The 22,720-nt window shown below is 36.8% G+C and overlaps 1 protein-coding gene across 1 annotated transcript in view; it reads right to left on the reverse strand.

Annotated features, from left to right (window-relative positions):
- Mtmr6 (Myotubularin related protein 6) overlaps nt 1–22,720 on the reverse strand; it is a 259,452-nt gene that overhangs the window by 32,658 nt on the left and 204,074 nt on the right. The window contains exons 13-14 of the mRNA XM_090385380.1: nt 22,025–22,247; nt 12,180–12,319 (exon numbers count right to left, since the gene is read on the reverse strand). Coding sequence (XP_090241506.1) covers nt 12,180–12,319; nt 22,025–22,247 — 363 coding nt within the window. The remainder of the gene's footprint in view (nt 1–12,179; nt 12,320–22,024; nt 22,248–22,720) is intronic.

Here is a 22,720-nt window from a genome sequence, read left to right on the forward strand (position 1 = left end):
AACTCATGACTCACATAGGAATATTACAGCTATTTCCATCTGAGTCATGAGTTCATAACCCAAATGTCCCTTAATCCTCTTGAATATAATCCAAATGTAACTGCATTTTGATATCTCAAAGCAAATTGGATTGGGAACGAGGACACGTGCAGGCGAAGATTTTACGGCTCAAACCAACGGATAAGTTTTTGTTAAATTTTTGTTGTTTTATTGACTTAATTGGCATATTAATTAATTTTCTAAAAGTAGCTTTATAGTCCTAGTCATGCTACTTAGTTTATTTTGAATTTAGATAGAGATTTTGTAGGTCACTACTTAGTATCCACAGAATCTTGTACCATTCAAACCTTGCCGCTATTGTTGTAGTATATTAGATTGATATGGAATAGAAAACATATCTCGAACTTGATAGCGTAATACGTGGCACTGTATTACAAATTTGTTAGCTTAGTATAGTGTTGTCAATTAATCAATTAAATTTATAAATCTTTTTAATTTTCATCTCTCTCTCTCTCTCTTAGGATTTATTCCGTTATTACAACGGTTCCCCTCAACCTAACATCAAAAAGTCATTCCTTTATTCAGTTTTTCCATTTTTTTTCTATCTTCCCAATCTCCATCCAACAGTCCTCTTCTATTCACAGCTGCTCTCACACCCTCTATCCACATCCTTCTTGGTCTTCCTCTCTTTTTCCTTCTCCATGGTTCCTCTGGGCCAGGCCCGGGCAAACTATGGCCCGTGGGCCGCATGCGGCCCGCCGCACATTTTTGTGCGACCCACGAGCTTTAATTGTATTTTCGAAAAAGGTTTACTTGTTTTATGCCTTTTTGAAAAATAAATTTGTATATGTAATATATTATAGAATTTGTCAACTTGTAAATTGTTTTATCATCTCTGTATTGTTCAAATTGATAGAATTTGAAATTGTGCGCAAACCAGAGCGAGCCATCGGGCACTTTTATAATGGTATAATTTGCGATTATAAACTAACTGCGCAAAACTACGGTAACAGACAACCAGTGATGACGACAACGGGTTTGCTGCGGTGGCAGAGTAATAGGATAGGACTGCTGACGGTCATCCCGCAGTTAGTTTTTTTGCGTTATCTTCGGTTATCATCTTGGTGCCAGTAGCGATAAAAATAATATTTATGCCCTTTTAAAAATGAATATAAAACGAAAAATTCAACAAGAGCATCGTGTCTTCAATGAAGAGTGGTACACAAAATACTTTTTTGCTAAAATAAATAACAGGCCTATTTGTCTCATCTGCAGGGAGAGTATCTCAGTGTTGAAAGAGTACAATATTAAAAGACTTTCACTACTAAACATTCCGAATATGGTGCCAATTAAATTATTGAAGAGCTTCTTTCAATGGAATCTCTTAAAGACCAAGCAATGGGAGCTGATATATTTGAAAAAGTTGAAAAATGCTTAACAAGATATAATTTACAATGGAACAAAATGGTAAGTGTAACAACTGACGGAGCACCAAGTTTGACAGGTAAAAATGTTGGAGCGTTAAAGAAAATTCAGGATAAAATTTGTGAAAATTATCCTAATTTCATTACAATTCATTGTATCAGACATCATCAAGTATTATGTAAAAATGTGTTAAAAGTTGAACATGTCACATTTTGTATTATTAAACTAGTAAATTTAATACGATCGAGGGGCCTGAAACACAGGCAATTCGTTAATTTTCTTCAAGATATTGAATCCGAGTACACAGATATTCCTTATCATAGCCAAATTCGATGGCTTAGCTTAGGAAAAGTTCTTCGGCGAGTATGGGATCTTAAAGATGACATCATTTTATTTTTAAAACTGAAAAATATTTGGACTTTCCCGAATTAACTGATAATAACTGGATTTGTGATTTTGCGTTTACCCTGGACATCGTGACACACTTAAATACTTTCAGCACCGTGTTACATGGGAAAAATTTATACGCCCATGATATGGTAAAAAGTTTGAATGAATTTAAATTAAAACTCCAGTTGTTCCTTCGACATTTATTAATTAACAAGGTAGACCACTTTCCAACCATGAAGTTGCTGAAGATTCCAGAAAATAAATTTGAAAAATATTGTGAAATTATCAATGCTTTGAATGACGACTTTTCGTGAAGATTTGGCGACTTCCGAAAAATTGAGACAAGTTTGGCAATAGTGCGCGACCCATTTTCAATAGAAATTGATAGTGCACCGAGTGAAGTACAGCTTCAGATTATAGATCTGCAGTGTGATACCGATTTAAGGGAATTGCACCGTTGTGAGGAAATCTGTAAATTTTACAATATAATTCGGACAAATTCGACGAACTTAAAGATTTTGCCCGAAAAAATGTTGGTTATTTTTGGATCAACCTACATACGTGAACAAACATTTTCCACCATGAATCTAAATAAAAATTCTTTACGATCGAGCATCACTGATGAACATTTACAAGCAGTTTTAAGAATCTCAACTACAAAATTAACACCCGAAATTTTAAAAAAATTGTAAAAGATGTAAAACAGTTCCATTCATCTCATTAAATTCTTGGTTGTTAGAGAATAATTTTTTTATGTAAAAGATGTAAAACAGTTCCATTCGTCTCATTAAATTCTTGGTTGTTAGAGAATATTTTTTTGTTACATTTCTTCTTCATGACAACAAATAATATATATCTAAAAATAGTATTTTACGTGTGGCCCGCCTTCTTTTTGAATTCCTAATGTGGCCCTTCAGCCAAAATGTTTGCCCAGGCCTGCTCTGGGCAATCTGTCATCTTCCATTCTCCTCACATGGCCAAATCACTCCAATCTTTTCTCCTATATTTTATCAATGGTGTTTTTTTTTTTTTTTGTACGTTCATTGTATTCCTTATCACGTCATTTCTAGCTTTTTCAGTCCTAGACTTTTTTGATGATTTTCACCAGAAATCCATCTCGACAGATTTTTTTCTTTTATTTAAGGTCCAAGTCTCACATCCAAATAATAAAATACTTTATAACATTGCATTATAAATTTGATGTTTAGTTTTGTAAATAATATTTTTATTCCACAGCACAGAATTGAGCATTCCTATGACCTTTCTACCTTCACCCAGTGCCTTCTCTCAATTAATTTTCATTGTTAATTAAATTGTATTTAAACAGAAATCATGCCCCAGACAAAAACAGCAAAGCAATGTGCACAAGGTAGCGGGAATTCTTTGGCTCAAGGAAGAACTGAAGGGAGCAATTCTACAACCCATCACATTCTAAAAAAATGTGCAAAATTTGAAATGTTTGCGAACCTTTCTGGAACAGGACATGGTCAAGCCAGGAACAATGTCTTTGTGTGTGTGTGTGTGTGTGTGTGTGTGTGTGTGTGTGTGTGTGTGTGTGTGTGCGCGCGCGCGCGCATGCGCGCACGCTTGGTTCAGAGAGTGTCAAGAAATTAGGTGCCAACTCAGCTTCTGAAAGGAATCTATAAGAATTTGAGGTGTGGGGTAGATGCCCTCAAAGGAATTAAAATGGGTCCCCATTTTGCCTGACGCACAAGACTGAGCAGAGCTCACTCTTGTGCGTCAGGCAAAACAGCAGCAATCTTCAGGACAGAATATAAGAAATATATTGTGCAAAAAGGATAGGCAGAATATGACCAGAGTATGTCTGCCAGGGGCAAAAGTTGATATTGTTGTACACATTGGCACTAATGGCATTAAGTGTAAGAGATCTGAGGACTTACTTAACAAGTATAGGTCAAGGTTGTAAAAAAGACGGGAGTTGGGGTTAAATTTACAAGTGTCTGCAATTCTGCCCAGACATGATAGGAGGGAGTGTATAACGATAGCCTTGTCGATCAATTCGGTGCTGGAGAAATTGGACAAGGCTCATGGGGTAGAATTTTTCTCACTGTGGTGTGTGTGCTTGTTAACAGAAGAGATTGCTTCTACAGGGATGGGATACACTTAAATAGAAAGGGTGCAAAAATATTTGCTGATGCTTTCGAGGCAATGTTAGGTGGGTCAGAAAACTGCTAGCTTGGAGAAATTTACAGACTAATAGATTAACAGTAGCTGCAGGCAGAGGTGGAAGTGATTCTTGCACGGCTTCTATTGGAATGAGCAGCACCCTTGAAAGCAAGTTGCTCGGGATTTCAGGAACTGGTGGGAATCATAATGAAACAATAATTATATGGGTTGTGTTAGGGTAACTAAGAGTAAGAACAGATGCATGTATGCTTGCGTGTACACTAATGCTAGGAGTATAGTAAATAAATTTGATGAATTTGAAGTGCAGGTCAAGACATCAAAGGCGGATATCATTGGGATATCAGAGACGTGGTGTCACTCAGATATAAGGAATGCAGAACTGGAATTTGGGAGTACATGTACAGAAGGGATAGGCAGAATAGGAAGGGAGCAGGAGGAGGAGTTATGCTCTTAATTAAGGAAAAAAATCTAAGGCAGTGCATCCAGTTGACATTGATAAACAGTGCAATGTCAAGTCAGTTTGGTGTGAAATAAGCACTGGAAAAGCATAAATGAGGGCAGGGGTGTTTTTTTTTTTTTTTTATGTGAACCGCAAACACGAGAGGTATTAGAACCTATAGTACTTAGTACCGTGCTTGGGTTGGAGGTTGAGAAGACAAAAGAAGACATTTGTTGACATTGGACTTGAACTTCTGTAGATTGTAATTTTCAGGAAATATATATGAAGGAAGTTTGTTCCAGAAAACGGCAGTTGAATGAATAAATGAGGAAGATGAAAAGTTGGTTCTGTGGGTTTGAAGTTGGACAGTAAATGGATGTTGACTGGTGGCGGCACGTGTTCAGACTGTTTTGAAAGAGCGAGTGGGAATTATAGAAGCCAATTCAGAAGAACAGTGCCCATGGAAGTATCTACAGAAGAGGCATGCAGCAGAAACAGTGCTTCTATGAGAAAGCGAGTGGAGAGATTCTGTTAGAGATGAATCATTAATTAACCTAACTGCCCTCTTCTGAATGGAATCAAGAAGCCTGAGAGAGGTTTTGGAGGCACCACCCCAGATGTTGGAACAATATTCCATGGCAGGGCGGATTTGCGATTTATACAGAGTGAGCAGCTGTTTGGAAGAAAAGTAATGCCGAGAGCGAAAGAGAAAACCAAGTTTTTTAGATGCAGAGGAAGCAATATTTGTAATGTGCTTGTGCCAAGAGAGATTAGAAGTCAGGGTAATCCCCAAAAGAGATATATCATTTTGCCTAAAAATTGGAGTGTCACTAAAGATAAGCATAGGAGCAGAAGAATTCTTTTTTGCGAGATATAAGACAAGACTGAGTTTTAGAAGGGTTGAAATCAACTAAGTTGTCTTTGCCCCACTGGAGAACCTGAAGATCGGCATTTAAGGAATTGGTAGCAGATTTTCGAGAAGTTGAAGCTAATTGAGCAGGACAAGGTTTCTCAAAATGGAAAGTGGAATGCAATGTGCTATCATCGGCAAAACTATGGATAGGATTTCCAGTCAATGGAAGAAAGTCATTAATATACAAGAGGAAAAGAGTGGGAGACAGAACTGAACCTTGGGGGACACCGGCATTAGTGGAGAAGTTAGAAGACAGAGAGCCATCTACCATCACCCTCAGTGAGCGATCAGAGAGAAAACTGGATAACCAATTACTAAAAACAGTTGGCAAACCATAAGATGGAAGATTGTTTAGATGACCTTTATGCCAAACACGATCAAAAGCCTTTGAGGTGTCAAGAGCAACTACTTGTGTTTCACCAAACCTTTCCATTGAATTAGTCCATAAATGGGTAACATAAGCCAGAATACCACCAGTGGATCGACACTGACGGAATCCATACTGGCAATCATTGATTAGATGGAAGGTTTCTAGGTAGTTTAAGAGTTGGCGGTTAATTGATTTTTCCATTACTTTAGAAAGAGTAGAAGTAATTGCAATGGGACGATAATTGGATGGGAGGGATTTGTCACCCTTTTTAGGAACTGGCTGGATATGAGCAAATTTCCAAGCAGAAGGAAAAACACCTTTGGAATAAGAAAGTGAAAAAAAAAGCGGCAAAGAATAGGAGTAAGTTTTGAAGCACAGGTTTTGAGAACAAGTGGAGAAATACCATCAGGACCTGGAGCTTTCTTAGCATCAAGATTCATCAAAATCCTTCTGATATCCTTTTGACGGAAGACCACAGGAGGCATTGAATGGAGCGTGTTAGAAATGGTGCGAGGTGATTTACCAAGATCATTAATACATGAGCTGGAAGAAAAATGGGATGCTAGCAGGTCAGCTTTATCCTTGGCTGAAGTGACAACAGAACCATCTGGTTTGGACAGAGGTGGGAGCAGAGACGGGCAAAAGTTGCGGCCAATAGCTTTGGCAAGAGACCAGAATGCTCGGCTACCATTAGGGCAAGAAGCAAGTTTTCTACTCTTAGCCTGTTCAAACTCTAGTTTGGACTGATTAATAACTGCTTTACAATTGTTGCGAGCTTTGGTGTAGGCAGAAAATGAAACTGAAGAATTAGAAACAAGCCAATTACGATATGCAACATTCTTCTCTTGGACAGCCTTAGCACATTTATTGGAAAACCAAGGTTTAGATAAAGGACGAGATTTTAAAGTGGAATGTGGGATAAAGGATTCCATTCCTGCAAGAATAATTTCACTGACACGATCTGAGCAAACGTTGACATCAGAAGTTTTGAAACAGTAATCAGACCAAGGAAAAGAAGAAAAGAAGTCTCGCAGGTCATCCCATTTTGCATTCTTGTAATGCCAAACAATACGAGGTTAGGAATAGCCATGAGATAAAGGTTCCATTGGAGAAGAGACAATCACCAAGTTGTGATCTGAAGTGCCTAAAGGACCTCTCACTTCGACCTTGTACTTAGAAGGGTTGTTTGTGAGAAAAAGATCAAGCGTATTGGCTGTATGATTAGGATTGTCCGGTATTCTTGTAGGTAAATGAACAATCTGTGCTAGGTCATTAGTAATTGCCAAAGCCTCAGCATCTCGACCTGCTGGGTCGGCGTGACTAGAAAACGGAAGCCAGCTGGAGTTGTGAACATTAAAATCACCAAGGAAAATTACCTCACTGTTAGGAAAGTTGGACTGGAGAAAGTCAAGTTGCAAAGAGAGGAAGCCAAGAGCTCCAAGTGATTAGTGGAGTTGGGAGAACGGTAGAGACAACAGATGAATTTGACACAATGAGGTAGAGAGATTTTAAGCCAGAGAAGATCAAAGAGAGGAGATTCCAAATTGCCAAGTCTCTGACAGGGAATATCAGAATGGACATATGCACAAGTACCACCTTTGAGGCGAAAGGAATCATACAGTAAATAATTTGGACATCTGAGATGAGCAGTAGTTGAATCAACCGATAACTGGGATTCAGTCAGAAAAAGTACATGGGGTTTGGAAGACTGCAAGTGGAAATGGACATCGTTGAGATTAGAATTGAGACAACGTATATTTGCGAAATAAATTAGGAAGTCCTTGGAAGGTTTAGATCTTTTCACAGATAAGCTTGCTCTATTATTTTGACAATTCATGATGTATTCAATAGTAAGAAAAAGTGGGTGGGACATGCTGTATGAAGTAATGAAATTTTTGGATAGGGCGTACATGTGGTAAGAATATACCCAGATCCTTGACATAACGTGGCCTCGACAATGCTCCCTGCATACACACTACTCGGACTCCCTCCAGTCACTATCTGGCAGAGTAGAGGTAGCAGGATTATACACTAGCTAATCCGGAAGCCTCCTAGAGAGTTACCAATAGGTTTGGTCCGGTGTACTAACTAGTGGCCGGCCTGCGAACACCGTTTTAGAGCTGTACTCTCGAAATGTAAGGAATATTGGATCTCGCCACGACATTCATCATAACCTAAAAAATCATCAATCATACTGCATGGTGGAAGAGATAGGGAAGGGTTGGCCGGACCTTAGCTCTAGAGACTAAACATGGGTTCCACCACTTCAAGCTGTTGTTGTTGTTGTTGTTGTTATTTGGATTTTAGGAGCATTAGCAACTAAGGCCATATTGCTCCGGGATATGCGGTGGTCATTCCCTGACCTTCCCGCATCCCCCGTATTTGGTGGTGACGGGCTCGAACCCCGGTCTAATCAAGAAGCGTGTGCTGCGTACTGCTGCTCCTTCCCACCTGGCTACGGAGGCGCCTACCACTTCAAGCCTCCAATAAGCAAAGTGGTGGTATTTCACCGGTTGATGAGAGTCATCTACCACCTAGTACTGCCTGGTAACATAGAGGGGGGGGCACCACACCTCGACCCCTGCTTACGTTGGTTCACACCTGGGTGGTCACCCACCATGTACTTGTGCATGGAGGTTATACCCAGGATTACTAACAGTCCCACCATCGTGAAGGTGCAAGCAGAGGATTTGGCTGTCATAGACCGCTCGGACTTCGCCAAAATTGGGTCCACTTGACTTGAGTGTCACCCGAATATCAGTTCCATCAGCGTTTTAGACTCCCAGGTAGCAAGTACAGCTTGTCTGGCATATCTGAGAGAATGTCTGTGACAACCTCAAGGACCATAGGCCAAATGTGTTATAGGCCAAATGACACTGATCAGTACAATGAGCAACAATACAGAGAAATAGAGTGGGCCAGTAAATCAGACTGTCTTATAATGGAGGATTTTAACTACCCAGATATAGACTGAAACTTATGGATTGGTCACTCACACAGTAACAAGACCTTTGTGGATTTATTCGATGATTGTTTTCTACAGAAGCATGTTAAAGAGGCAACCAGAGGGAGTAATATCTTGATCTGATTATCAGCAGTGATTGTTCATGCATTAAGAATTTACAGATAAAGGAAACACTAGGTGGCAGTGAATCACAGTGTACTGATGTTGGATTTACTTAAAGATGTAGCTACCATCAATCAGTGGGATCAACTGATAATACTACTAACAGCAAATTCTAAATGGGAAATAGTCATGGAATTAATCTTGGAAGCTATTAGTCTTTTCATACCAACTAAGAATTACTGTTCAAAGTTTAAGCCCAAAAGGGTGTCAGATGAACTAATGAGACTCGTGGCAGAGAAGAAAAATCCATGGGATGCATATAAATTATCAGACAAATTGCAAGAAATCTTTGGCTAAGGATACAAAGAAAAATAGTAAAGACTTCTTTACTTATATAAACTCTGCTCAGATAGCTGACAAATTGAATGAGTATTTTGCATCTACATTCACACATGAAGAATTTTGTAGAGAAGTGGAGAACAGAAGCTTATTAAACTCTAACAGGGAGGTAAATGATTTTGTAATAAATGAGAGCAAAGTGGAGGAGAAATTGTTGGTTAAATATAAGAAAGGCAACTGGGGTGGATGGGATCTATCCAGTTATATTAAAGGAGGTGGCAAAGGAGGTATGCAAACCCACAGCCATAATTATGAGAGCATCGTTAAACTCAGGAGGGGTTCCCACAGACTAGAGATGTGCAAATGTATCTCCAATTCACAAAGGAAGTCAAAAGGTGACCTGTTACTTTAACTTCTGTTCCAGAGAAAATAATAGTCACTGTTTAAAGAAGCATTGCAGAATCATATAGACAAGACTGCAGTAATAATTCAGACACAGCATGGGTTTAAGGGGAAGACTTGTCTGACAAATTTGATTGGATACTATGATGTGGTCAGAAAGGAACTGGATGCAAAAAATAATTTTGATATCATATGCTTGGCTTTCAGAATAGCTTTTGACACTACTGCACATGGAAAACTACTGTACAAATTGGAGATGTGTGGCATTAAAAATAAGTTGCTACAATGGATAAAAGGGTGGTTGAGTGGGAGAAGACAGAGTGATAATCAATGGACATTGCTCTTCATGGACTAACATTATTAGTGGAGTCCCCCAGGGTTCGGTGTTGGGCTCATTATTGTTTTGTATATTTATCAATGATACTGATAAAGGTATATCAGGCCTAGTGCCGAAATTTGCAGATGATAGATGATAGAAATTTGCAGAGTGCCAATGATTTGCAGAAGGTTGGCAGGGTTGTAATGACAGTTATGACATTATGCAACAGGATCTAGAAAAGTTGGGCAGATGGGCTGAGAAGTGGTAACTGAAGTTTAACATTGACAAGTGCAAAGTACTGCATATTGGTTGCAGTAACTCCAGAGAAATGTACCAACTGTGTGGTACTATACTCAGGGTAGTAAAAAATTAAAAAGACCTGGAGGTAATTGTGCAGTCAGATATGAAGTTTTCTGAGCAGTGTAGACAGGAGGCCAGAGCAGGTCATGAGGTCTTATCAATGATATACAGGAATTTTTCCAGCAGAGATAAGGAGGTGATTATCCACTTGTATAAAGCAATGGTTAGACCACACCTTGAGTACTGCATACGGGCCTGGAGGCCTCATTTTAGGAAGGATGTAGATTTGCTAGATGCTCATTAAGCCCGCTCAATGCTGAATCCCATCAGCAATGAGCAGGCTTAATGCTGATGGGATTCTTCCCCTTGCTCAGATTACAAACCCGAGAGGGCATAAACTCAAATTGAGGAAACACAGTTGTTGAATGGATGGATGTGCAGAATTTTGCCCTTGGCCAGCAGATAGTTGAATGCTGGAACAAACTTTCATCTGTCATTCTGGAAGTTGATAGCTTAATAAATTCAAGGAAGAAGTGGATAAACTTTTGCGGAGAATGGATGGATGAAATGTGAAGGTTTATTTATTTTTATTTTTTTTTTTTTGGCTGATGCTGTATAAGCTTGCTTTCTTGCATCATGCCTCTGCTAATGCTAAAATGATTCTTCCAAATATCATATTATGCCTAACCAGCCATTATACTTTGAAATGTCATATATATGCCATTTCAAATTGTTCTGAAAAAAAAAAATAAATAATAATTAATAATTGTCTACTCACAAATACAAGATAACTTACACACTTATTTTTGTCTCTGTGAAGATTTCTCTTTGCCTATTAAAATGCATATACAAAACAATGCCAGACAAATAAACTACACCGGTGTGCAAAATTTAAGGAGCAGTCAGGTTTTCACCTGTAGTTTCTCATAGGAGTGGCCTTGATATTGGGAAAGCATACCAAAGGAACCTCGTGAGGTACAGAAATGATGAAGGAAACAACACCAACACAACAATGGAAACAAAATGGTATAGAGCGACTTTGTGGCTGCATGATACAGATGCATCACTGCCAAAGATGGAACAAAGAGAAGAGGTGGTCCTCAGTAGGAGATATGGCCACCCCTAATGTCAATGCAGGCTTTGCACCACCTGTCCATACTTAGAACCATGTTGTTGATAAATTCTTGTGGTAACATTGTCCATTCCTCTGTTAGCACCATCTTAAGCTGGTGAACATTTTCGGGTGGGTGTGTACGTGCCACTAGGCGTCATCCCCAGAGCATCCCATATGTGTTCGATGGGATTTAGATCGGGGGAAATGGTCAGGCCAATCCATATGAACAATGTCCTCACTTTCCAAAAGAATATAAACAGCTGCAGTTCGATGGGATGTGGTGTTATCATCCATAAACACGAACTCGTGGCCAATGGCACCTCGGAACAGATGCACATGGGTAAGGATTACCTCAGTACAGTAGCATGCACCGGTTACAGTACACAACTCCAAGTATCTGGAGTTGTGTACTATAATGCTTCCCCAGACGAGAACACCTCGACTGCCATATCGATCCCTTTCAGTGATGGTTGCGGGGTGATACCGTGTGCCAACCTCTCGCCAGATTAGCTGACATCCAGAATCACTGCTAAGACTGAATCTACTCTCATCAATAACTTCTAATGCTAAGACTGAATGTACTCTCATCAATAACTTCTAATGCTAAGACTGAATCTACTCTCATCAATAACTTCAGTAAAGAATACCTTAAGTAAAGATTTTGTGGTTGTAACCTTTAGAAATAGTGCTGGGCCTTAAGTTTTGCACACCAGTGTACAAGTAGCAAAATACTGCTCTGGTCAAAAAAAATACATAAAACTGGGTGAATCTTCACAATTTTATTTTTAATTACACATTGCCCTGCAAAATATACCTGTAAGAACACATGCATAATTTAATCCTGCAATAAAAGATGAAAACAATCCTTAGAAGTTTTTGTCATTTCAAACAGAAAGTTTAAAAAAATGTAAAAAATATAAAGTAGTTTAAATAAATAAAAATGTACCACATACTTTCCTGCTGAAATGATCAAATGGAGTAGAGCAAATACACTGGCGAATATTACGAAATGATTTCCAGTCAATAGCAACAGATTTCAGCTCATCTTTCAGTTGCTGAAAAACAGCATTATCCAACTTCCTTTCGCTTATTTCTGAAAATAAGTGCTCTTCTTAATGAGGAATCTTATTTTGTACAGGTGTTTATAGTTATTCAAATTCAATTTTATCTGTTTTAAATTAAAATCAAAACATGTAAAAAATGTATATTTTGTATACTTTTTTAAAAAGTAAATTTTTTAGACATTATAAAAACCATAACCCACTCGGTTTTATTTCATACCTCTTGAAATAATTCAGGGTCAATTTCCATTTCGCTGCCTTTTTTTAATGGTTCTCAAAAAAAAAAAAAAAAAATCTTTTTAGAAGTATTGATCCATCACTGCGTTTATTCTAAACCTTATTTCCTACATTATGGATTACTCTTGCATTCCACCATTTCAATGAAGCCACAAGGGATAATAAAAGGAAAAAAATGTTAGTACAAATTGTAGCAACAACAATAGTAATCAGTAAAGAAATGTATATCCCTCTAGCAAGAGTTAATGTGCATGTGGTGACCCCTATGTGATGGAAGTAGTAAACACCTGTAAATAGCCAATTAATTGATTAAGTTAATGCAAAAAGAAATGTTTCTACGCTTCCATCCTTCCATTTTGTTCAAGTTGCTTGTTGTTGTTGATATGGAGGTTTGATGGCGCATAAGCTACTTTGGCTATAATGCGCCTATTCATTTATAATAAAAAGAAATGATAAAGTTTCATAAATTCAGAATTGATTAAAAAGTCCAGTTTGCTTTAAGAAGTTGAAAAATTCGGAAATATCTGCGTCATCTCCAATGAGATTCTCTAAAGTTATTGGTCTACGAAGATTAACCAGTGATAGTAGGGTTGAAGTTCTGTCTTGTTCATAGTAAGGGCAGTCAATGAGAATGTGTTTAATACTCAGATTTATATTACAAAGTGGACACTGTGGCGGGACATTCCCTGTGAGTAAATAAAGGTGGGTCAGATATGTATGGCCTATTCTTACCCTTGAAAGGACTACCTCTTCTCGTCTTGATGTGCAGATACTGGAGCGCCAAATTTTTGGATCATGTTTAAATTGAAAGAGTTTATTATTAATTTGAGAGTGCCATATTGCTGTCCATTTTGACAGGCATGCAGCCTGAATGATTAATGCATAATCTGATGGCGGAACAGGGATATCAGTTAAGTCGAAGCTAGTTGGTTTTTTTGCGGCTTTATCAGCCAGTTCGTTGCCCAAAATGCCAGAATGAGCTGGAATCCAGCAGAAGGTGACCAGTTGATTGCGTTCTTCAATTTGTAGTAATATGCTTTTTATTTCATCTAGAACAGGGTGTACTTTATCTAAGGGGTTACATAAAGCCAAAATTGAGCTGAGGGAATCAGTGTAAATAACAGATTTTAAAGCACAGTCAGAAGAGAGATTCTGTAAAGCTAGTTTGATTGCATATAATTCAGCTGAGAAGATACTGAATTCAGATGGCAAGGATGCTGAAATAACGGTATTTGGAAACACTGCAGCCGCTCCGACGTTTGAATTAGATTTAGAGCCGTCTGTATAAATTGGAAAAAAGTCAAAGTATCTTTGAGTGTGAGCTTCGTGAAGTTGTTTGATATTTGATGTTTGTAAAATGTTCTTTCCCATTGAGAGAGGTAAGTGTCACAGGTCGGTATAGGAGGTGGAACCCATGGTGGTTGAGTACAAGTTGTTGTCTGTTGTACGGAAAGGATGGAAACATTCCAAATTTGCATCAGTTCAAGAAGGCGAAGACCAGCTGGCTTTACTATGCTTGGTTTATTTCTGAAAAGGTTTTCTAATGGTGGATTGAACAGGTATGACTGAGTCGGATGCATGGCACAGCTTTGTATCTTGACAGCATACTTCAATAACAGTGTCTTCCTACGTAAAGTTAGTGGGGGTTCATGGGCATCAATGTAGAGACTATGTGCTGGTGATGTTCTGAAAGCACCGAGTGAAAGTCTCAAGGCACTGTGTTGAATTGGATCAAGCCAGCGTAATGCACTCAATCTGGCTGAATCATAGATGGGAGCTCCGTAATCAAGACGGGATCTGATTAATGCCCGATATAGCCGAAGCAGAGATGTACGATCTGCGCCCCATGTTTGGGAGGATAAAGCTCTGAGTATATTTAACTTTTTTAGACAGGAAGTATGTTCAAGTTGCATTCAAGATCTTTGACTTCATTGATTTGTTTGTTTGTTTGGTTTTTTTTTTTTTTTTTTTTTTGTAAAGAAAAGAATAAGAATCATCAGTTGAGCTAGGATGATCTACTAGCTTAATCTTGGAATTCTTTCCAAGGCTACATATAGACTGTGGCAAGAATTCCACATAGACTAAATTGATAGTGTGTGTGTGTGTGTGTGTGTGTGTGTGTGTGTGTGTGTGTGTGTGTGTGTGTGTGTGTGTGTGTGTGTGTGTGTGTGTGTGTGTGTGTAAATATATATATATATATATATATATATATAAAATATGTGGTATATAGTTTTTAATATTGAAGGAAATCATATGAAGATATTAAAATATATAACTCAATAGATTCGCAGAAAACGCAAGGGATAATAAAAGGAAAAAATGTTAGTACAAAGTGTAGCAACAACAATAGTAATCAGTAAAGAAATGTATATTCCTCTAGTAAGAGTTAATGTGCATATGGTGACCCCTATGTGATGGAAGTGGTAAAACACCTGTAAATAGTCAATTAATTAATTAATTAAGATTAAGTTAAGCAAAAAGAAATACAGAAATGTTTCTTTGTTTCCATCCTTCCAGTCTGTAATGAACCAGTAGGTCCATTAAACATTCCATCAGCTTGCCTATGAGGTTTAAAGTAATTTCTGAAAATCATGTAGTGTGACAGGCCTCCCAGAAGAATGATCCACAGAAGGCAGCACCTGAGGCCATTACTGTTTGGTCCTAGACATAAAATGTTTGTTTATAGACCGACCACACACACACACACACACACACACACACACACACACACACACACACACACACACACACACACACACACACACACACACACACACACACACACAGCAATCCTGCAGTTGCAGAATTATGTTTAATAGCTGTGGTACAAGTGACTGGGCATCAACTTTCGCTTGGAAATCTTTAAATTCTGTTTCGGAATGTCCATGCAACTGCCTTATACCAATGCTGATTACCTCTTCATTTATTTATGAGGCCACTGCGTTAATCATATTTCAAAGGTGCAAGATTTGGTTACTGTGAATTGGAGAACAGGACATTTTAAAATGACTTCTCTTTAGATGGCACCACGGTGTAAAATTAGTGTGATTCAGTGTTGACATTCAGTTATCCTTAAATGAAGAAACCAGATGACCATTTCTCCCATTCGATTTTCCTTTTTTGTAATTAAAGTAGCCACATCATATTCTCTTTATTAAGACAAATAATATTACGTAATAATTCAGTTCTAGTCCTGCTTTTATTGCGATGTTGACTCAATCTATTCGCTTAACATTGTTTCCATTATGAACTGTTAGTTCGTATTTCGGTTTTAATTATTTCCTGTTCAAACTCAGTCGAGAAATTTAAATCAATTTTAAAGTAAAAAAACATATTAGAGGATTTAGAAATGACGAATGGCAAAAATTAAAAGGAAAAAGTTTTAATCGTAAAAAAGTGACAAATTGTATCCCACAAGACTTCTAAGTTCAGGAATACCGACCAGAGAAGAGTTCAAACCATGCCCTGGCCTCAGAGTAGCAATAACTGCCAACTAACGACAAAAGACAGTCGTCACATAAAATTGACAACTTTAACCACAATATAGAGTGTATCACAAACAAATTATACACATTACAAACTCTCCTATTAATTTCTGTTCTTGATCATATCTGCTTAACTGAATCATGACTGCCCAATGGGAAGCAATTTGATTTTATAATCAGTAACTTCCCATACACAGTTTACAAGAATTGACAAAAAAAAAAAAAGAGGAAGTGTCATATTTTTTAATAAAGTTTAAAATCATGAATGAATGTAATAAATAGCACAACTGAACAGAGAATTCCCATTCTCTTGGCAAAGGACTGAAAGAAAGGGTGTGGATCCTAAACAAACTTGGAAAGACCAACAGAATAAAATGTTATAATGAAAATGGCAAAGTGACCTATAAAGATTGAGGATAAAGGTCTTTTAAAATACCAGATCTCCAAGTTTTATCATATACATTCTCCATAATAAAGAACATGGAAACCAGGTACTCTCATTTTAGGAAAGCAAGCATCTCAGATGTTTCCAGTCTAATTAAATGATTAAGTACAGAGGAAAGGGATTGGTGAGTGGAACAAAGGCTTGGTGTTACCAACCCTTTGTTCCCTCAGGTGAACAAATTACAGCTTCTGGAGACTAGGCATCTGCAAGGTGATCTAATTGAGGTGTATAAGGCCTTGAATGGTTTGAGCAAGCTCAGTGCTAATGGGATTCTTCCTCTTGCTCAGATTACTCACCTGAGGGAACATAAATTCAAATTGAGGAAAGACGATTTTCAAATAGATGTGCTGAAATTCACCTTTAGCCAGCGGGTGGTTGATAGTTGGAACAAACTTCCATCTGTTGTAGTGGTGGAGGTCAATAACTTAAATAAGTTCAAGGCAGAACTAGATAAACATTTGGAATGAATGGATGGGTGAAATGAGAGGTTTTTTTTTTTTTTTTTTTGGCTGATGCTATATAAGCTTGCTTTCTTGCATCATATGCCTCTACTAATGCTAAGATATTGAACAATGTTGGGAAGAATTCCAAGCAAGAGGTTTGATCAGTGGAGAAATTGTTCTTGACAAATTTTTAGTAGTTAATAATGGTGTCATAGTAGCTGAATATCTGAGCGACTCCAACATTTTGGAGAGTATTCAAAGAACTAGTGACAATATCGATGATGACTTGGATGAAATTGAGAGCAATATTAAACCTTCCAAGCATGAAATGTTAGCAGTATTTGAAACTTTACTCAATATTGTCATTATCTTCACTCAGTTGAAGCCGGACTTACTCGGAATTTCAATCCAAAATCATTGTGGTGCTATCGAGATCTTCTAGAATTCCTATGTTAACGAACGATTCGAATATCTATCAACTGCCCTCTTGGCATTGCTAATCTTTTTGCTACCCATTTTTCGAAATTTTGTTCTCCGAACAGTAACGTTCTATTCCCTGTTATACATTTGAATATAATACTAATGACAATTGTGATAGATTAGTTCTCAATACTGATGACGTCCAGTTAGCCTTTTCTCGGCTTAAAGATTTCACTGCTCCAGGTCCTGACACCCTCCCCTGCTCTTTTCTTCAAGAAAAGTAGTTCATCTTTAGCTCCAGTTCTTACAAATCTTTTCAATCACCGCCTTCTTCATATTTTTTATCCTTCAGTGTTCAAAGAGGCCTATATCATCCCGATTCATAAAAAACAGGATGATAAAGCCATGCCTAATAACTACCAACCTATTACTATACTGAATAAAATTGTGAAAATTTTTGAACTCCTACTTTATAAATATCTTAGTTCCTAGCTTCATCCTTTTATCAATAATCATCAGTATACTTTTCTTCTCAGAAAATCAGCTGTTTCAAATCTGGCCTTGTTCTCTCATTTCCTACAAACTAATTTGGACATTTTTTTTTTTTTTTTGTAGTTGTTGGCACATCGGCTTCTGTGGCCATAATGCACCTCCCAAGGTTTTTGCAGTACTATGATCTGAGCCCGAGGCGGGATTCGGACCCGCGACCTTTGCGTTGCTAGGCAAGCACTTTACCCACCCGGCTAGCCCGGTCGGGAATTTGGACAAAGGAAATCAAATTGATAGTTCACATGCATTTGACAGTCCACACTGCTCTTCTGCTCTTCAAGCTTTTATCTTATGGTCTACAATCCCCTTTACTGGATTTGCTTGATTCACTGCTTAGAAATCGTAAACTAACTGTAATAACTGATGATACTTCATCAACTTCATTTACTGTTTTACAAGATGTTCCTTCACGTCTCATCCTTGGGTCTGCTCTTTTTTATTGTTTATATTAATGATCTATCAACCTTATTTCAGTCTGTTAAAGTTGAGTGGCAACTCTATGCAGATGATATTAAACTTTACAAAGGTATTTGTTCTTCAACTGACAGCAATGAACTGCAGTTCTGTCTTGATACCCTCTCACTCTGGCTCAATAAAAATAACTTGTTTCTGAACCAGTTAAAATGTAAATTATGTCACTTTTGCTCGAATCATGCAGTTAGACCCTCCATTTTTACTGATTATTATATTGGAAACTCTCTAACTGCAAGTACTGATATGTTCAAGGACTTAGGTGTCCTATTTTGATCTGACCTTCATCCCTCTTTCCATGTTGATCATGTAATATCTCAGACTTCCAAACTTCTTGGATTAATCAAGCATTCTTCCTCTATTTTCAAGAGTGAGAAAGTTATAATTCTTCTTCACAAGCAGCTTATACTTCCCAGTTTTTATTATTGTGATATTATTTGGTACCCACAACAGGAATATCTTTCTCACAGACTTGAGAGAATTCAAATTAAATTCATTAAATTCTTATGCTATCGAAATCCACCTTGCCTTTCACCATCGAAATTATGGAGCTCTTGGTGGCCACTTCAGAATCATTCCTCTTCACTCCAACAACAATTCCATGAGTCTCTTTTTATCTACAATATCATAAATTCTGTTATCGATGCTCCATCTCTTCTAGAACAAATACCTTTCAGTGTACCTTGCTTGAATTCTCATTATAAAACTAATTTCTCACAGCCTGTGCCTCGCACTCAACATTTACTTGGTAGCCCTCTGTTTCGTTTCCTTCCGGTATTGAATAATTACAACATTGATTTTACACTTAATCCATCTATCTATAAGAATTTGCTCCTTACTCTGTTTTCTTAATCTAAATTTTTATACATTTTAATTCTAGTTTTGTATTGATTATTGCTGTTTTGTACTGATTCTGTAATTACTGTTTCGTATTGATTCTGTAACTCTTAGCATTCTCACCATTATTTAGGGTCAGTGTGTGTGTGTCTTGTGGGTAGTCTGTATATATATAAATAAATAAACAATGTACAGTAAAATCCAGTGTACAACAAAAAATAACCAAATATTTTACAAAATAATTCTTAAAAGTGTACTATTATATTGTGCACATCACGTAAGTAGTCATTTTATAATATGTACGTATTATTAAATTAATTGTGTTAAAATGTTAGAAAATTTATTCATTCACACTTATTTCTGATTTATTTTCCATCTTTTACTATATTTCTGAACGTTGAATTACAGTATTTCTCATTATTGTAAAGGTCATATTTCTTTATAACAAAATTTCTGTTTAATGAATTTTTTCAAGCGAACACTCTATTTCATTATATAGAGTGTCCGACTGTAAAAATAAAAAAAGAATCCATCCTGTAAAAGCTGCCTGCTGTGATTGTGTGTTCCTTGTTACAAGCATATAACATTGTTTAAATATAAGATAACTTCTCATACCTTTTTATAGGAAATTCCTTCACCCAACGCTCACATCAAATTTATACATAGTATAAAAGATCTAAGTTTATAACGCGATATTATCCATACTAAAAGATAGTTAATTTATATGGGTTTCATAAAACTAATCTTGCATTCAATTCCCATTGTCTACTTGCTGCCACCAAGGAAGAGCAAAGCATAGCTGATGCACATCAGCTATGCTTTGCTCAAACCACCCAAAACTAAACCCACCAGCAATAACAGACTAGAAATCGAAGGCAATTGTCAAACTATATTAAAATATTCTAGACTAAACTTCTTAATACATGACTAGGTTATTTCGATTACGAACCATGCTCATAACAAGTAAAGTGACGCATTTAACAATATCCACTCTCTTATAAATCAAATTGAATTTAAAATTAGTGTACTGCGACAAGATTATTTTTGTTAACCAATGTGAATATTGCTATTCACACATGCGCATAAAGGTCCATGAATCCGAAATGGTATATGGTCTCCGTACATTTATAGAATTGGAGTTTAACTTCATTTCAAGTGTTTCGGCTATTAAGAGTTTTGTGTATTTATTCTGTATATTAATTACTTTAGCCTCATTAAAAAGAAAAACATGGTACTCCTAGATGGCATGAAAGGAAAGTTCAGAAGCACCTCTCATTTAAGGCCTCACAGATGTCTGGTGTTATTGTAATCGCAACGAAAGATAATTCTGGGTAGAACCAATGTAAAAGGAGTTGCATTCCTCGCAAGAAATGTTATAGACTATATTGTTTCGCTCCATGTTAGAGACTTAGGTTTTCTTCCTCGCTCTCAATATTGTCTGGAGTTTATTTATCGGTTGTGCAACTATTTTAAATTCTGTGTTTTTAAAAATGTTAATAAACTGTTCATACTATTGCTGTACAAATGGAACTTTAATAAAATATTTATGTGTAGTGTTCTTACTAAGTAGAACCGATTCTAATTTTTGTTTCGCCTGTTACTGAATGCTCCTAATTATGCCTAGTGTATATCCCACTTAAAAATCTTGTTGAAAGTTCCTTGAGTTCATCCTTCAAATATTCCTGTGTAGAACTATATATCTGTATGCATTATAAAATTGGTTTAAAATGACACTCCTTTTATGCATAAAAGGGTGATAACTCGAATAATGCAAAAATTTTCCTGTATTTGTTGGTTTACAGTAAATTTTAAAATACATGTCATCGTTAACCCCTGTTAATGTAAAATTAAGAAAACTTATAGAATTCTCATGTGGTTTTTCCTTTTCCAAAATTTAACTTAAGCCTCATATGTTTATTATTAAAGGAATCCATAAGATTATTTACAATATCTTCATGTGCAATAACAAGGATATCATCCAAGTACCTACCATAAAATGTTAACCTGGGAATATATGGATTTAAGTATAATTGCTCAATATTGTTGAGATAAATTTTCGGTGACTAAACCACTCAGGCTAAGTCCCATCGGAAGGCCTAAAATTTGTCTATATACATCCGATTGGAAATCGATATAATTAGCCTCTATATGAAATCTGATTAAATGAAATATTTCAGTTATTGGTTTTAACTTGATTTTATTTAACATTATGGAATTACAGTTAATCAAATCCCATAATGTATCAAGTGAATATTTAACATCTACATTAGTATATAATGAGACAACATCAAGGGAAAACAATCTATCATCATTATCTCAAAAGCATATAACTATGACATATATAACTATCAAAAGCATATAACATATATGTATGGCCTCATGATGATGCAATGACTGAACATCCTTTGATTTCCTTTGTCAAGCCTATCCACTTTTCATTTAAACATCCCCTTATATATATATATATATTAGAAGTTATTGTTTGTTATTTGGTTTTTAGGAGCATTAGCAACTAAGGCCATATTGCTCCGCGAATATGCGGTGGTCATTCCTGAACTTTCTGCATACTCTGCATTTGGTGGTGACAGGCTCAAACCCCGGTCTAATCAAGAAGCGTGTGCTACGCACTGCTGCTCCTTCCCACCTGGCTACGGAGGCGCTCATTAGAAGTTATAACTCCTATTTAAAAAAAAAAAAGGCAACATTCTTTACCTACTAAATGTGTATACAAGGTTTGTTTATTTTACAAAATACCAAACAGAGTTAATCTGAGGTGAACTTATTACAATTTTGTTTTAAATCTAATTTTCATTTCTTAAATTGTTTAGTTACTTTGAAACAATCACTTACTGTTATTTTGTAATCTTAACTCCACGTCTTGGATATCTTCATAATTATTTTCTACATCACTGAAACCTGAATCCCTTACACTCACATTGCCGCCACCAGCTTCTGGTGAGGTAGGTAAGACTAGATTGTCCAGCTCATCAACACCACTATCCACCATTCGAGAGTCAATATCTTTGCTAGGTGTAACTGCATACCCAAGGGCTTCTTTTACTTGATTAATTCGCTATATATTAAACAAACCACTTTATGAAGTTTCAATGTATTATACTCAAAATTATTATATACAATAATGATTATTCATGGAAGTATGCAAGGCATTATTCATCTCATGATTTCAAAACAAAGAAAGTTGTGCATACAAGGTTTGATGATTAAGTTCCAGAACCAAGTCCACTGCACACATGTCAAAGCATGTGTAACTATGATACAATTTAGAATGGCAGCTGATCTATGTGGCTGCTTCCCTCTAGAAGGTCATTTGCAAACTGTAACTCATTCACAAGGGGTCAAGCTAGAGTGGTGTTCAAAGAGGAGTGAACATTAAATTTTGCTTTGCTTCAAGTTGGGGAAAATTTGCAAATGAAATCTATGAATTTATAAAAAAAAAAAAAAAAAGTGTGGTAAAAATATTTTATCTCATTCATGAGTTTTAATATTAGTATGGGTGGCAGAAAATGATGCAAGGAAGAAAGTTTA

This window comes from Mastigoproctus giganteus, chromosome 11 (genome assembly GCF_048544385.1).
Source record: "Mastigoproctus giganteus isolate SK-2022 chromosome 11, ASM4854438v1, whole genome shotgun sequence".
NCBI lineage: Eukaryota > Metazoa > Arthropoda > Arachnida > Uropygi > Thelyphonidae > Mastigoproctus > Mastigoproctus giganteus.